The sequence below is a fragment of the Myotis yumanensis genome, unplaced genomic scaffold, assembly GCF_028538775.1.
Source record: "Myotis yumanensis isolate MYYU_CA2020_CCGP unplaced genomic scaffold, mMyoYum1.0.hap1 SCAF_15, whole genome shotgun sequence".
Taxonomy (NCBI): Eukaryota; Metazoa; Chordata; class Mammalia; order Chiroptera; family Vespertilionidae; genus Myotis; species Myotis yumanensis.
The window spans coordinates 23,187,710-23,203,043 of NW_027223766.1; the positions used below are offsets into that span (position 1 = coordinate 23,187,710).

At 39.3% G+C, this 15,334-nt stretch overlaps 1 protein-coding gene across 1 annotated transcript in view; it reads right to left on the bottom strand.

Moving 5' to 3' along the window:
* RAB2A (RAB2A, member RAS oncogene family) overlaps positions 1-15,334 on the bottom strand; it is a 77,459-nt gene that overhangs the window by 13,322 nt on the left and 48,803 nt on the right. The window contains exon 6 of the mRNA XM_070392381.1: positions 11,011-11,122. Within this exon, the coding sequence (XP_070248482.1) occupies positions 11,011-11,122 (112 nt within the window). The remainder of the gene's footprint in view (positions 1-11,010; positions 11,123-15,334) is intronic.

The following is a 15,334-nucleotide window of genomic DNA, read 5'->3' on the forward strand; positions in this document are numbered from 1 at the left end:
ATATCCAGAACTGAAAATGACAGATTTTTAGGATAGCTGAATGTGATTATGTAACTACACGCTGAGAGCATGTAACTACACGCTGAGAGCCAAGAACCGGTAGAAAAAGAGAGGATGAAGATGAAGAGACATTTTGAAGGAATGTCTCTGAGGAGATGGGAAAGGACTCTGCCAGATTCCGCAGTTTCCATACTCCTCAGAGTGAATCCATGATCAGCAGCATCAACATCACTTGAGAACTGGATCCAAAAGCAGACTTTCAGGCCACATCCCAGACCTACTGAATCATAATCTGCATTATAGCAGGATTCCTAGGTGACTTGAATGGATATTAATGTTTGAGAAGGACTGCTTCAAATACAACTTATTTGGGAAAAATTTTTTTACAATATATTCTGAGCTTCAAAATAGTGTCTACATCCTCCACTGCAATCTGTATGTTACCCTGAAGAGAATAAGCAAAATAAAAGAGACACTAATCCCTTATATGTTGTGTGTCCCCACCCCTAATTTCATTTTTTGGGGGGGGGGGGAGGGGAGGGAGGATGACTAAATCACACTTGGAAATCTCTGGGTTACATAAAAGTCAACAAGTTTCTCAACAATGGGTTCTCACCCTAACTTGTTTGGCTCAGTGGATAGTGTTGGCCTGCGGACTGAAGGGTCCCAGGTTCGATTCTGGTCAAGGGCATGTACCTTGGTTGCGGGCACATCCCTAGTGGGGGGCGTGCAGGAGGCAGCTGATCGATGTTTCTAACTCTCTATCCCTCTCCCTTCCTCTCTGTAAAAAATCAATAAAAAACAACAATGGGTTCTCAAAAACTAATATACTGTTGTAAATCCTGTTTTGTATTTTTTAAAAAAGGGGGAAGGTATATTCAGCTCCTCCTAAACTGGTTTGACTATGTAGAAGTGATCATTTTCTAGAGAAAATAGAGATAACGTATGTAAAAGAACTTTGACAATGTGCCGTACAAATATACAACAGCATTATTATTTCAGCTACTTGACATGTTTCCATCATTTGAAAATACTTCTGAAAGAAATGTTCCACTCTTCTAAATGCTGATAACAGCATGTGCAATACAGATCACTGGGTTCCAGGGACAGGAGAAGGAGCTCATCATCTTCATACCACCTCCTCAGTCTGTCAGAGGGGAGACCACAGGGCCAGATCTCCCTGGAACCCTACAGAGCAGGACACTAAACAAAGTTGTGGTTCTGGAATGAACTGCCAGCGGGTGAGGAGCTGTGAACCTGATGGGAAGCCAGGGCAGTTACCAGCAGACATGATATCTTGGTGTCCTCAATATTGCTGGTCACACAGTCGATTCTCATTTGCTAATCAGCAAAATCTTTAGTAAAATGAAGTTCAAAATAATTTTTTTCAACCAGAGGTAAAGAGCCTAAACCTCATTTTCCTAATACAAAAAGTGATGACAATATAAATGTTCTGCACATTCAGCATAAATATTAGTTGAGTAAGTGATAGGCAACTAAATAAAGGGTTTCCCCCCATATGCTATGCACTCAAATGTGTATAGCATCCAAATATTATGTTTGAAAAGTCAGAATGGAAATTGAAAATGTAAAAAATCAGTTCTGATCTTCAATTACTATGGGAATACCATATAGGCAAGAATATTCGGTTAAAATTGGCTTTGTAATTTGACATTTAGGAGATGAACTCTAGGGTGTACTTTATCACATTTATGAGTATATTTCCTCAGTGAGTTATAAAAAGGACAAATGATAATAAACAGCACATTTGGAGCCATCAAAGTTGTATAAATGATTAAAAACCACTTCATAAAAAGAATGATTTCCCTTATTATAACTTGTAAATTGAAAATAACTTTATAGTGTGAAAACAAATATACTTAAACATAACACTTATGTACCATATTACTTTGCTAATACAGAAGTTTTATATGAATAAAGAGTTGTGTTTGTATATGATAAATGTTTCTATGTGCATATATGTGTGTGGTTGGTATTAATGCTATATAATTTTATAAACAAACTATCAAATAGAACTTGTCTCAGAAACTCTTATCTCTGTAAGATCTAGTTTTAGCTATGTCCCAGGCTAACTGCTTTTTGTTTATTCAAATCAACAAGTTTTTCTACCTCTTCAATTGCCTGTGATCATTGTTCCTTTCACACCCTTAGCAACATTAGTATTCTTGATGGCCTCTTTATGTTTTAAAATGGTGCTAATCATATATTTCTCAAGCAACAAAAGCAGTCTCTCCTTTGTTTATTGCCTGAGAGATGTTTTTTGTCATGCTGAGATATCAGCATGAAAAGGTTTTCATGTTGAAAACCTAAGACATTTTTTCTGTGAACAACTTGGTCAAGAACTGAACTGTTCAAGATAGGAGATGGTCGAGAAACAAGGTTTGACTGTATTTGTCTTGTAGTCTGTAACTTTGCTGAACCCACTTTTCTGTGTGCGTGCGTGCGTGTGTGTGTGTGTGTGTGTGTGTGTGTGTGTGTGTATTCCTTGGGATTTCCTATAGAGCCAATCGTATCATATACAAACAGATTAAGTTTTATCTCTTCCTTTCTGAGTTGTGTGCCTTTATTTACTTGCTTTGTTGCACTGGCTAGGACTTCCACCAATATGTTAAATGAATGGTGAGAGCAGACATTCTAGTCTTGTTCCTGATCTTAAGGCTAAAGCATTCAGCCTTTCACCATTAAATATAATGTCAGCTGTAGATTTCTTGTAGATGCTCTTTAAGAAGCTGAGAAAGTCCTTTTCATCCCCCCGCCCCCATTTTTGAGAATTTTAAAACTATGTGTTTAATTTTGTCAAATGCTTTTTCAGCATGGACTGCTATAATGTGGTTTTCTTCTTTACCCTATTAAAATGGTGGATTATACGGAGTGGCTTTTGAATACTGAACGAGCCTTGCATGTCTGACATAAATTTCATTTGGCCATGATGTATATATTTTATGTACCTATATATTATTTCATTTATTATTGGAATTCTATCTGTTTATATTTTGCTGAGAATTTTTGTTTATCTACACTAATAAAAGAGAAACATGGTAATTAGCGTACGACCGCTACCCTTTTCATTGGCTAATCAGTGAGTATATGCAAATTAACTGTCAGCCAAGATGGCGGCCGGCAGCCAGGCCGCTGGAAGCGAACATGAGGCTTGCTTGCTGCGGACTCCAACGTTCCCCGCCTCACTTGCCACAAGTCTAAGCAGCTATGTACTATGTTGCAAATAAGAAGCTAAACAAAACACCAGAAATCAGCGGGACTGAAAGCCAGCGGACCGAAACATTGTATCCATGTTTTCAGCAGCGAGGCCTCAGAGCTAAAGCTGGCCCAGAATAAAAAAAAAAGAAAAAGAAAACAAGGAGGGGTTGGAAGCTTTAGTCACTCGCTTCCAGAAAACAGCCCTCAGCCCCTCACCCAGACTGGCCAGGCACCCCAGTGGGGACCCCCAACCTGATCCAGGACACCCTTCAGGGCAAACCAGCCAGCCCCCACCCGTGCACCAGGCCTCTATTCTATTTAGTAAAAGGGTAATATGCCTCCTGGCACCGGGATCAGCGGAGCAGCGAGGCTCCCGGCACCGGGATCAGCGTGATAGGGGGCAGTGCCCAAACCCCCTGATCGCCCTGCGGCTCTGTGTGTGACAGGGGGCGGGGCCACAACCTCCCTATCCGCCCTGCTCTGTTCGTGACAGGGGAAGGCGCCCCAACCCCCTGATCAACCCTGCTCTGTGCCTGATAGGGGGGAGCTCCCCAATCCCGATTGCCCTGTGGCTCTGTGTGTGACAGGGTGCGGCGCCCCAACCCTCCCCTCCCCCCCACGGGCCCTGCTCTGTGTGTGACAGGGTAGAGCCATAACCTCTCCATCGGCCCTGCCCCGAGTGTGACAGTGGTGGCGCCCCAACCCCCTGATCGGCCCTGCTCTGTGGGTGATAGAGGGTGGCGCCCCAACCCCCCTCCACGGGCCTTGCTCTGTGTGTGACAGGGTAGAGCCATAACCTCCCCATTGGCCCTGTCCTGAGTGTGACAGGGGGTGGTGCCCCAACTCCCCTATCGGCCCTACTCTGTGAGTGACAGGGGGGAGCTCCTCAACCCCCTGATCGGCCCTGCTCTGTGCGTGACAGTGGGGAGCTCCCCAACCCCCTGATTGGCCCTGCTCTGTGTGTGACAGGGTACGGAGCCCCAACCCCCCTGATGGGCCCTGCTCTGTGAGTGACAGGGGGCGGTGCCCCAACCCCCTGATTGGCCCTGCTCTGTGCATGACAGGGGGTGGTGCCGCAACCTCCCCATCGACCCTGCCTTGAGTGTGACAGGGGGCGGTGCCCTAACCCCCCAATTGGCTGTACCCTGAGGGTGACTGAGGGTGGCATCGCAACCTCCCGATCCGCCCTGTTCTGTGCATGACAGGGCGGCGCCCCAACTCCCCAATCAGCCCTGCTCTGAGCCTGACCAGGGGCTGCACTTAGGGATTGGGCCTGCCCTCTGCCACCCGGGAGCAGGCCTAAGCCAGCAGGTCGTTATCTCCCGAGGGGTCCCAGACTGCGAGAGGGCACAGGCCGGGCTGGGGGACCCCTCTCCCCCCGCCCCCTGAGTGCACAAATTTTTGTGCACCGGGCCTCTAGTATATTAATAAAAGCTATCAGTCTGTACTTTCTGTTTTTTGTACTTCCTTTGGTCTTGATATCTGGATAATATTAGCTTCATAAAATAAATTAGTAAATGTTCTCTATTTCTTCTACTTTCTGGAAAAGACAGTGTAGAATTGCTGCTCAATTTTTATTTAAATGTTTGGTAAACTCCAGTCAAACTATCGAAGCCTGGAGATTTCTTTTGGGAAAATTTAAAAATTATTAATTCAATTTCCTTAATAGTTATAGGACTATTCCAAATAATCTGTTTCACACTAGGTGAGTTGTGGTAGTTTGTGGGGTTTTTGGTCTATTTTATCTAATTTATCATATTTATGTATTATTCCTTTGATGTCTGCAGGGTCTGAAGCTGTATCTTGTTTTCTTCATGATAGTGGTAATATGTGCCTTCTCTGTCTCTTTGTCAGTTTTGTCAAAAATCTGTCAATTTTAGCGGCCTTTAAAAAACTAGCTCCTGCCCTAGCTGGTTTGGCTCAGTGGATAGAGTGTCGGCCTGTGGACTGAAGGGTTCAATTCTGATCAAGGGCACATGCCCAGGGTTCTGGGCTCGATCCCCAGAGTAAGGGGCTTGCAAGAAGCAGCCAATCAATGATTCTCTCTCACCATTGATGTTTCTATCTCTCTCTCCCACTCCCTTCCTCTTTAAAATAAAAAAAAATGTTAAAAACAAAATAAAACCTAGCTTCTTTTCTTATTAATTTTCTCTATTGCTTTCCTGTTTTCAATTTTGCCGATTTCTGCTCTTATCTTTATTATTTCCTGCCTTGTATTTGCTTTGGGTTCTTGACTTAGGAACTAAGATTACTATATTCATTAGAGACTTTTCTTCTTTCCAATGTATGGATTTAATGCTATAAATTTCCCTCTCTGCATTTTGTGTTTCCCACAAATTCTGATATATTGTATTTTCATCTTCATTAAGTTCAATGTTTTTAAAATTTCATTTGAGACTTCCCCTTTGACACCTATATTATTTAGAAGTGTACTGTCTAGTTTCCAAGTCTCTGGAAACTTTTCCAATTATCTGTTATTAATAACTGGAACCAAGAGAGCTGAAAGGAGAAATAGACAAAATCATAATTATCATTAGAGACCGTCTCTGATTTCTAGTTTAATTCCACTGTCTAGTTTAACTCTATTGGTTCTTGCTTCACATATCTTTCAGCTCTTTTGTTTAGTGTATACAAATTTAAGATTGCTAGGTCTTCCTGATGGATTCTTCTTTTATTTTATGTCTTACTGTCTCTGGCAATTTTCTTTGCTCTTAAGTCTACTTTATATTATACTACTAGAGCCACTCCTGCTTTCTTTTGATTATTGTGTGATATGTCTTTTACCATCTTATTTTCAACTTGCCTATATTGTTTATATTTGAAGTGAGTTTCTTGTAGACACCTCTTTGCTAATCTCTGCCTTTTGTTGTAGTTAGATCATTTACATGTCATGTAATTATTAGGGCTTACGTCTGCCATTTTATTTTTATTTGCTATTTTTTGGTTTTCCTCCCTGCTTCTCTGCTTTCTGAGGGATAACTGAACATATTTTAAAATTCTATATTGATTTATCTGTTGGTTTTTTAGTGTATCTCACTGAATATTTTAAGTTGCTCCAGGTATTAAATTGTAAACATAAAACTTATCACAATCATTTCTGTGAGTTCTTTCTCAGAAATATCTTCTTTCTCTCCCCTTTTAGATTTCTGATAAACACAATGTTAGAGCTTTTGTTATTGTCTCTGGGGTACTGTAAATTTTTCCATCTATTTTCTCTCTGTAGTTTAGACTGAGTTGTTTCTATCATACAGTTCACTATTTCTTTCCTCTGTTCTTTTTTTTTAAAATACATTTTTATTGATTTCAGAGAGGAAGGAAGACAGAGAGAGAGATAGAAAGATCAATGATGAGAGGGAATCATTGCTCAGCTGCCTCTTGCATGCCCCTTACTGGGGATTGAGCCTGCAATCCAGGAATGTGCCCTTGACCGGAATCAAACCCGGGACCCTTCATTCTGCAGGCCGACACTATCTACTGAGCCAAACCAACTAGGGCTGTTCCCTTCATTTTGCTGATCTCATCCATGGAGTTTTTAATTTCAATTATTATTATTTTCCAGTTTTAAAATTTCTATCTGGTTCTTCTTTCTACCTTTCTACCTTGTATTTCTTTTTCATGTGTTTCAAGCAAGCTTCTAATTGTTTGTTGAGGCACTGTTATAATGGTTGTCTAAAAACAAAATCTTTGTCAGATAATTCTAACATCTGTCATCTTGTTGTTGGCATCTATTTACCTTCTTTTTTTTTCCATTTAGTTTGAGATCTTCCTGGTTCTTAGATGGGAAGAGTAACTTTTAATTGAAAACTTGACATTTTGAGTACTGTTTTATTGCCACTGGGTCTTTTAAATCTATACTTTATATGGCTTCTTCTGATACTGCTCCCACGGGGAAACGTTGAGCATGGAAGAACGTCATTACAGTCAGCTGATAGTGAAGCAGCACTCATTTTTTTCTGTTTGGCTGTAGAACGATATTCCTTTTTTTAAAAAATATATTTTTTTATTGATTTCAGAAAGGGAGAGAGAAACATCAATGATGAGAGAGAATCATTGATCGGCTGCCTCCTGCACGCCCTATTGGGGATCCCGGGCATGTGCCTGGACTGGGAATCGAACCTTGACCTCTTGGCTCATAGGTCAACGCTCAACCACTGAGCCATGCCAGCTGGGCAGTAGACCGCTTTTCTAAAAGCTTTCTGTCTTGCTAGGCCAGGGGTGGGCAAACTTTTTGACTCGAGGGCCACAATGGGTTCTTAAACTGGACCGGAGGGCCGGAACAAAAGCATGGATGGAGTGTTTGTGTGAACTAATATAAATTCAAAGTAAACATCATTACATAAAAGGGTACGGTCTTTTTTTTTTTTTTTAGTTTTATTCATTTCAAATGGGCCGGATCCGGCCCGCGGGCCGTAGTTTGCCCACGGCTGTGCTAGGCAGTGCCTTTCCTGGTCCTCTGGCTACAGAGTAAGCTTTCTGCTCCCCTGCACCTGTTAGCTTTCCTAGATCGTCAGTTTCTCTAGCACCCAATCTGAGATATATGAGGCAAAAAGAAAACCAAGGGAAATCACTGCTGTCTCATTTCTCAGGTCCCAAGGTCTCTAACTGGTCACCTTTCTTCCCTCCACCTTTAAAAGTCGTCTTATAATTGTTTTGTATATAATGTTTACAGTTTTAGTTGCACTTAGCAGGAGGAACAGGTAAAAGTAAGTCTACTCCATCTTTCAAGATGCAGAAGTCTCTGGTTACTATTTTCATGTTCAGTCAGTTCCTAAATTGTGTAAGGAGATTCAGGTTTGTTTTCACCCTTTTGTATAGTCAACCATCTTCTTAACACTTTATCATAAAATATTTTCAGCTTTTAGGTAAAATTTCAGGGATGATTTTATTATGTAATGCTTATCTATGATTCCTTTAAAAACAGATTTATAAAGATTATTTCTGCCCAACCGGCGTGGCTCAGTGGTTGAGCGTCGACCTATGGACCAGGAGGTCATGGTTCGATTTCCAGTCAGGGCACATACCTGGGCTGTGGGTTCGAACCCCAGTAGGGGGTGTGCAGGAGGCAGCTGGCCAATAATTCTCTCTCATTGATATTTCCCTCTCTCTCCCTTCTCTCTTCCTCTTTGAAATCAATAAAAATATATTAAAGAAAAAAATTATAAAGATTATTTCTTAAATTCTTAGCTTCTGAGGCAAATTAATTTACAGTGGGGCCTTGACTTACCCGTGTCCCGACTCGTAAGTCAACGAGTTTTTTGAGATACCAGCTGTCTCTCGGCCGATTTTTTGCATTGAGTTGATAGAGTAATTTGAGTTAATGAGCTCCTTAACGAGCTCGGTCTCGGAACGAATTAAACTCGTAAGTCAAGTCCCCACTGTACATGAATAAATAAAATGCTGTTCTCTCATGAGTATGAGGAATTCCTGCCCAGATCAAATTTAAACAATTATTTTTATTATTAACCACAGATACAGAATGTTTGTAACAAGTGCTCCCAAAACATTAATGGAATAACCAGGTTTCCACCACTAACTTAAGTACAATGTTCCTATGAAACCTTTCCTAAGCTGAAATGGCACAAAGTGAAGAGTATCATCCTCTACTTTCTTGAAAGTTCACATTATGTCACTTTGCTTTTACCAAAGACTTACATTAGTACAATAAAGCAAAGTGATGTATTGGGAACTACTGAAAGTGGAGGGGATACCTGTATTTCATTTAAATAACAGTAATTTGCTACTTATAAACAAACACCTCCTATTACTTGTTAAGAGTAAGAGAAATGAACACAAAGGCATTAGAGATAGAACTAGAAATCTAGGATTACTTTCCAACTAGAGGCCCGGTGCATGAAATTCGTGCACAGGGGCTGGGGGGGGGGGGGGGGCCCTCAGCCTGGCCTGCACCCTCTCACAGTCCTGGAGCCCCACGATCAATCGCCCTGCAGAGGGAGGCCCCACCCACCTGCCGCAGTGCCATCGACGGCCAGGTAGCCTGAGCCTAACTCTTTGGGGTGATTGTGGAGCCCCCCGATTGATCGCCCCACCAGCTGGTGGCCTGGGCCTTCCTCTGCGGGGTGATCATGCAGCGATGGCTGGGCCCCCGACCAATCGCATCGCACCCGTCTTGGCTGGCCTGGTGCCAGTGGGTGTCATAGCATGGTTGACCAGATAGTCCTTCTGCAGTTCGGCCGTTCAATTTGCATATTATGCTTTATTATAGATAGCTGACACCTTGTTATCTAACTCCATAGTATGGTACCATATTAAAATACACACAATTTTCCATGTGGTTTGCAAAATCAACAAGAAAATCCATTGTTAATAATCAATAAGGACATGTTTCATATTTCTTGAAACTCCTATAACATGTTGGCCCTATGGTTTCAAATACAACACCTGTAATAAAGGAGTCCCTTTCTGAAGCAGGTAGGTTTACATGTCTCCTATAAGTTGAACAAAGGGATGGAACAGATTTCTCTCTGGATTTGTTGTATGAAGTGAGACATTGCTCTTGTATGTTATCAAGCTGAAATTATTGGCAATAACAGGTAAAGCATTAGTTGGTGCCTATGGGAAATGCAATTAGGACAATCAAGAGCATTTCATCAAGTATAGATAAATATAATATCGTACCTAAGAATTCTTCAGTGAATACCAATGCGGTTCAATTACTATAGTCAATTTCTGGGTTCAAGGGTTAATGAGAAGAACTCCAAGTATCAATCTTAATAAATATTTACTCACTGTTTACTATGTCCAAGGCACAGTGCTAAGTGCTGCCTATGACCTCATCCTCTACTATCCTTAGAACAATGAGATTCTTTAATCATTTGTTTTCTAGAATCCCTTCTGGCAGTTGATTTTAACACATTGGGGACGGATTCTCGTGTTTTCTGTTCTAAGTCTTGTGGCCAATCATACTTTAAAAAGATATTAGGTGGTAAGAACATGTAATAAATAACTTCAAAATGCAATGGGTATTTAATTTTAAAGCATGCCTTTAACATTTATGTAAAACATTTTTTGTACTGGTTCAATAGAAACTAATCTGGCCACTGGGTAAAGCTAGCAATAAAACTACTGGTCCACAATGTGTTAAGAGTCTTACCCAGAAGGTGGAACTATAGCATTATTCTAGGCAAACTACTTATTTTTTAGCCTCATTCCGACTTTTTCTAAAATAGAATGTAACAACATATATACCTTATAGACTAGAGGATTAACTGTCTATTCATCTATGTACACTATACCAACACCATATTCAGACACATACAGCATAAAAGAACATAATATGTTCAGATAACTTCCAAGAGTTCAAGTTGATTAATGGAAATAATTGGGATACTGCAAATTTTATCTAATAAAGATGGCAGAATTCCCATGCTTTCTATAATATTATACAGCAATAATATAATACTTACTTTACCTATTTAATCAAAAGTGGCTATACCTAAGCTACAAATGTTCAGCGTCTTGAAACATTTCCAAACTTCATTAGTGTCCCTTTTCCTCCCTCCCATGCAACATAAAAAAGATTTTAGGGAAAATGTAAACAAAGATGTGTTAAAGCATTGTGGCTTTAAGAGAAGGCTCAGAATATAATGGAGTCTGATCTAAGATGAATGTTACAAGGCATTTCAAAGGAAAGAAATTTTCCTACTTTATGATATTCAAAGACTATCAGTGATTAAAAAGCTTATGGAAGAATATACTAATAAATATTCAAGTATATGAAACAAGTATATTAAGTAAAAAGATAATAAACATTTAAAAGGACCCCTTATTTACCTCTTCTACATTGGAAGCAGTCTTAGCAGAAGTTTCCATGAAGATAAGTCCATGTTCTCGTGCAAAAGCTTCACCTTCTTCTTTTTTTACTTCTCTTCTAGATTCTAAATCACTAAACACAGGAAAGAAAGCACCATGTTATTAATGAACACAGGACAAATAGAAGCATCTGTAAAAAATGTACCAAAAGTTTTAAAGTTGTATTGACCATTCTTTCAATTAATTTTTAATACATAATAAGCAACTGAATTATGCTGGGTATTATGAGGGTCAAAGTGTTTAGAAACACTGCTTAGTTTCAAAGAACTAACGATCAAACAGAATATTCTGAATTACAGCCCTATAATGCCAAAACTAAGAGAAATCTAAAGGGAACATCTAGCCCAACACCCTGCCTTTGAGTATAGTGGATTCCCAAAGAAGGAACCATTTTACTCAAGTAATAATTTGAGAGAGAAGAACTACACTAGTTTCTTCATCCTTCAGCCAGACTGACTTTCTATGAACGTGATTAAAAATAAGTCACACAATTCTCAGAAGCTAAAGGAAATTGCTTAATAAAATCCAAAGTACTAAGAAAATATATTAGATTATTAATCCATGTTGGCCTAATTCCCAGTAAAGCTGTTAATAGAAAAAGAGAAACAAAAGTCTAAACTAGAAATCTGGGACAAAAGCATGGTATTCATTTTTATCATACTGGAACTGTATTAGTAAGGCAGAGGGGGAAAGTCAGTCTACTTCAAGTGTGTCCTGTAAAAAGTTTAAAACTTTACTATTACAAAATATTTTAAGCACACAGAAAAGTATAGAGAATAATATAATATCCATTTAGCCTTGACACAGTATTTTGATGGACTTATATCAGTTTTTCTGTTGAGAAATAAAATCAGTAGTTACACAGCTCAACTGCCTCTCGTGTGTCTGTCTGTTCCTGATCTTATTATCTTCTCTCTTACCTCAAAAAGTAACCAGCACTCTATATTTGGCATTTTAATTCTAGGGGTACTTTTATATTTATACTCATGTAAAGAAGGATTTTTTGTTTGTTTTTGTTTTTACATACATATTTTTTATATTTAGATGTAGCTATCATTCTATAACTTGTTAATTTTGGTCAATATTATGTTTTTTCAGATTTATATACATAATGTATGTAGGTCTAGTTTCTTAATTTTTTACTGTTGTATTATAGTCTATTGAATAAATGCAACAATTCATTTTTAATTCTCCACTGACATAGTTATTTAAAATTTCATTTAATTCACTTGACGATCAGGGGACTGAGGCACAAAGGGGTTAAGTAAAACATCCAAGCTCACACTCTAGACAGGGGTCCTCAAACTTTTTGAACAGGGGGCCAGTTCACTGTCCCTCAGACCGTTGGAGGGCCGGACTATAGTTTTAAAAAAAACTATGAACAAATTCCTATGCATACTGCACATATCATATTTTGAAGTAAAAAAACAAAACGGGAACAAATACAGTATTTGTATTTGCATGTGGCCCGCGGGCCGTAGTTTGAGGACCCCTGCTCTAGGAGGAGCTAGTAGAGTGATTCCATCCAGACCCCTGTGCTATATTTATATTACATCATGAAAACATTTTTTAATGATTACTTTTTCTGATAACCAATTATACTGAAGAACTTTTGTCAGATAAGGAAAAATACAAAGAAAAAAATAGCCATAATTTTACTTTCCCCAAGTAATTAACATCTTGATGAATATAATTCCATATAACTCATGTTGGTTTTCCCTACCAAAATATACTAGTATCCACTATTCATTGTAATTTGATTTTTTCCCACTGACTACATCATGGATCATTTTCCCATGTCATTTCTGCAGTCTTTTACAATATTATTTTTACCAAGTACACAGTAAAGATTGGCAGTATATTTTATGCAAATCTACATTGTACAAGTTAAGAATAATACAAACAAAACAAAGATGTTAAAGTCTCATTCACCTAATGTTAAGCAATGTCAGTGTTTCAACTTTACAAAATTCAGCAGGAACTTCATAACCTCAAAGCTGGCTGGCTGGGTAAGCTGTCAATTATGCTTATAAAGTTGCCATATCAGTCACTGTCATTTCTGTGATTGCAACTTCTGTGAGTGATTCTGGTGACTCTTTTGTAACCTTCACAAGTTGTTACACTTTAGAAATATTTCATGATTTATTAAATGCCATCTAAGCATTCATTCAGTATAACAAGTGCTGACAAAACACTCCTAAAAATCAGAAATGGAAGAAGGCAATGTGATGATGGAAGCAGAGAGGGAAATGATGCAGCTCTAAGCCAAGGAATGTAGACAGCCCTTAGAAGCTGAGACAACAAATGGAATTCCCCCTAGTCTCCAGAGAGAAACAGTTTTTTTAACATCTTGATTTTAGCCCCATAAAATTCATTTCAGACTTCTGACCACAACTGTCAGATTATAAACTTGTGTTGTTTTAAGCCACACACACACACCTGAAATGTTGGAAAGTGTGATATCCTATATAATAAAACGATAATATGCAAATTGACCCTAACAGCAGAACGACCAGAACAACCGCTGGACCAGTCACTATGAGGCACACTGATCACCTCTTGGTCCCTTTCCCTGGCTGGCAGGCTCCGATCACCTGATGGCCACCTGTGGGAGGGGCGGGGCTGGCGAGTGCTCGGGAACAGCTGACCTCTCGGTCCCTTCCCTCGGCCATCAGGCACCAATCACCCGATGCCCAATGGGGAACCGAGGGTGGGGGGCGGGGCCAGGTCTAGGGACTGTACCCACACACGAATTTTGTGCGCCAGGCCTCTAGCAAGATACTATAAAGATAACAGCAGTGACCGTACTATGAAATATTAATGGTAAGATGAGAACTTAAAAAACAGGCAAAATAAGTTTGCAAATATTATAGCATTAAGTAGGCAAGGATAATTTATCCAACTATAATCTGAGGGCCTCCTGTGAGTCAAGACTCTTCCTGGATCCCAGAACAAATTACTCAACAAAATAGACAAAAATCCAACCCCGCCCTGGACTCATGGAGCTTACACTCTAGTACAGTGGTTGCCAACCTTTCGGATCTCACGGACCACCAGTGGTCCGTGGACCACCGCTTGGCAACCACTGCTCTAGTAGGAATTAAAAACATGGGGGTGGGGAAGAAGTGACAGAGGCAGGGATACATGCTTCTGAATTCAGCCCATTTATCTTATAATCATTCTTAAGGGAAAATTGGCTTTGAATGAAACGAAATATTCAAGAAAATACCTTTCCCTTACTACCCTTTTCCCCATTTTATACATATGCCATGTTTTGTTGAAACAATCTCTTATGGGGATATTTAAAGTTATTCCCAGTTTTCCACTACCAGTATCTGATTATGTTTACCTTTTGAAATGTTATCTTAGCAAAGAGGGTTAAGAACCTGGACGTTTGAGGGACTGTTCAAAGAGGAAGCGACACTTTACTATTCATGGTCTTCTTCTGTTTTATCTTCCTACTTTGGTCACTTCCTCAGTTTTCCAGGCATAAAATCATATTGTCTTTGACTTTTCATTCCCATTTAAATTGCTTTCATTACTTAAATCTTTCTTTCCTAAATCCTTCTCTTACTATGCCCTCTTTTTGTTTAAGGTTTGTATGCTGATCCTTTAGCTACTAAAAACTTTCATCTTTGTAGATTTTACTTTCTATTTCTTGTATAACCAATTTAAAATGGCACAGTAAGAAAAATCAGTGTTATCTGTCACTGTGACTAGGTCACTGCCCTTCTCAAATCTCTTCATTGGCTCCCTAGTGCTTAATGCATCTAATTCAAAAATTGCTTATTCCCTGTTTCCATGTCTACCCCAATTCATCTCATCTAATAATAATCACCCCATTTATCTCTGCTCATTCCCATTCACTCTTTGCATGTCATACATTCTTTTTTCCTTTCTTCTAGCTTCTTTCTTAAAATGACTTTCCATAGCTATTATATCTCTAATTATATGAGCCACCCATCCATAGTCATTAGAAACACCTCTTGTATATACTATAAGCTCATCATGGGCAACAAGCAAACTTAAGCCACCCATCATGTTTCAGACACAAGGAAAACACTGGCGATAAATATATAAAAATTCCCTTTCTTTTCCAAATATTCTCCTCTTATTATTTCACACATCACCATTGAATGACAGTATAAATACTTCCATATTACAAAGATTAAAACTTCCTTCCAACAATCTTAATCTTAAATGGTTTAGTGAGATTTAAATGAAAGGATAAGCAAGAAAGCCCTTGAGTGAAAGCCAAGATAATACATATATCTAGTTACAAAAT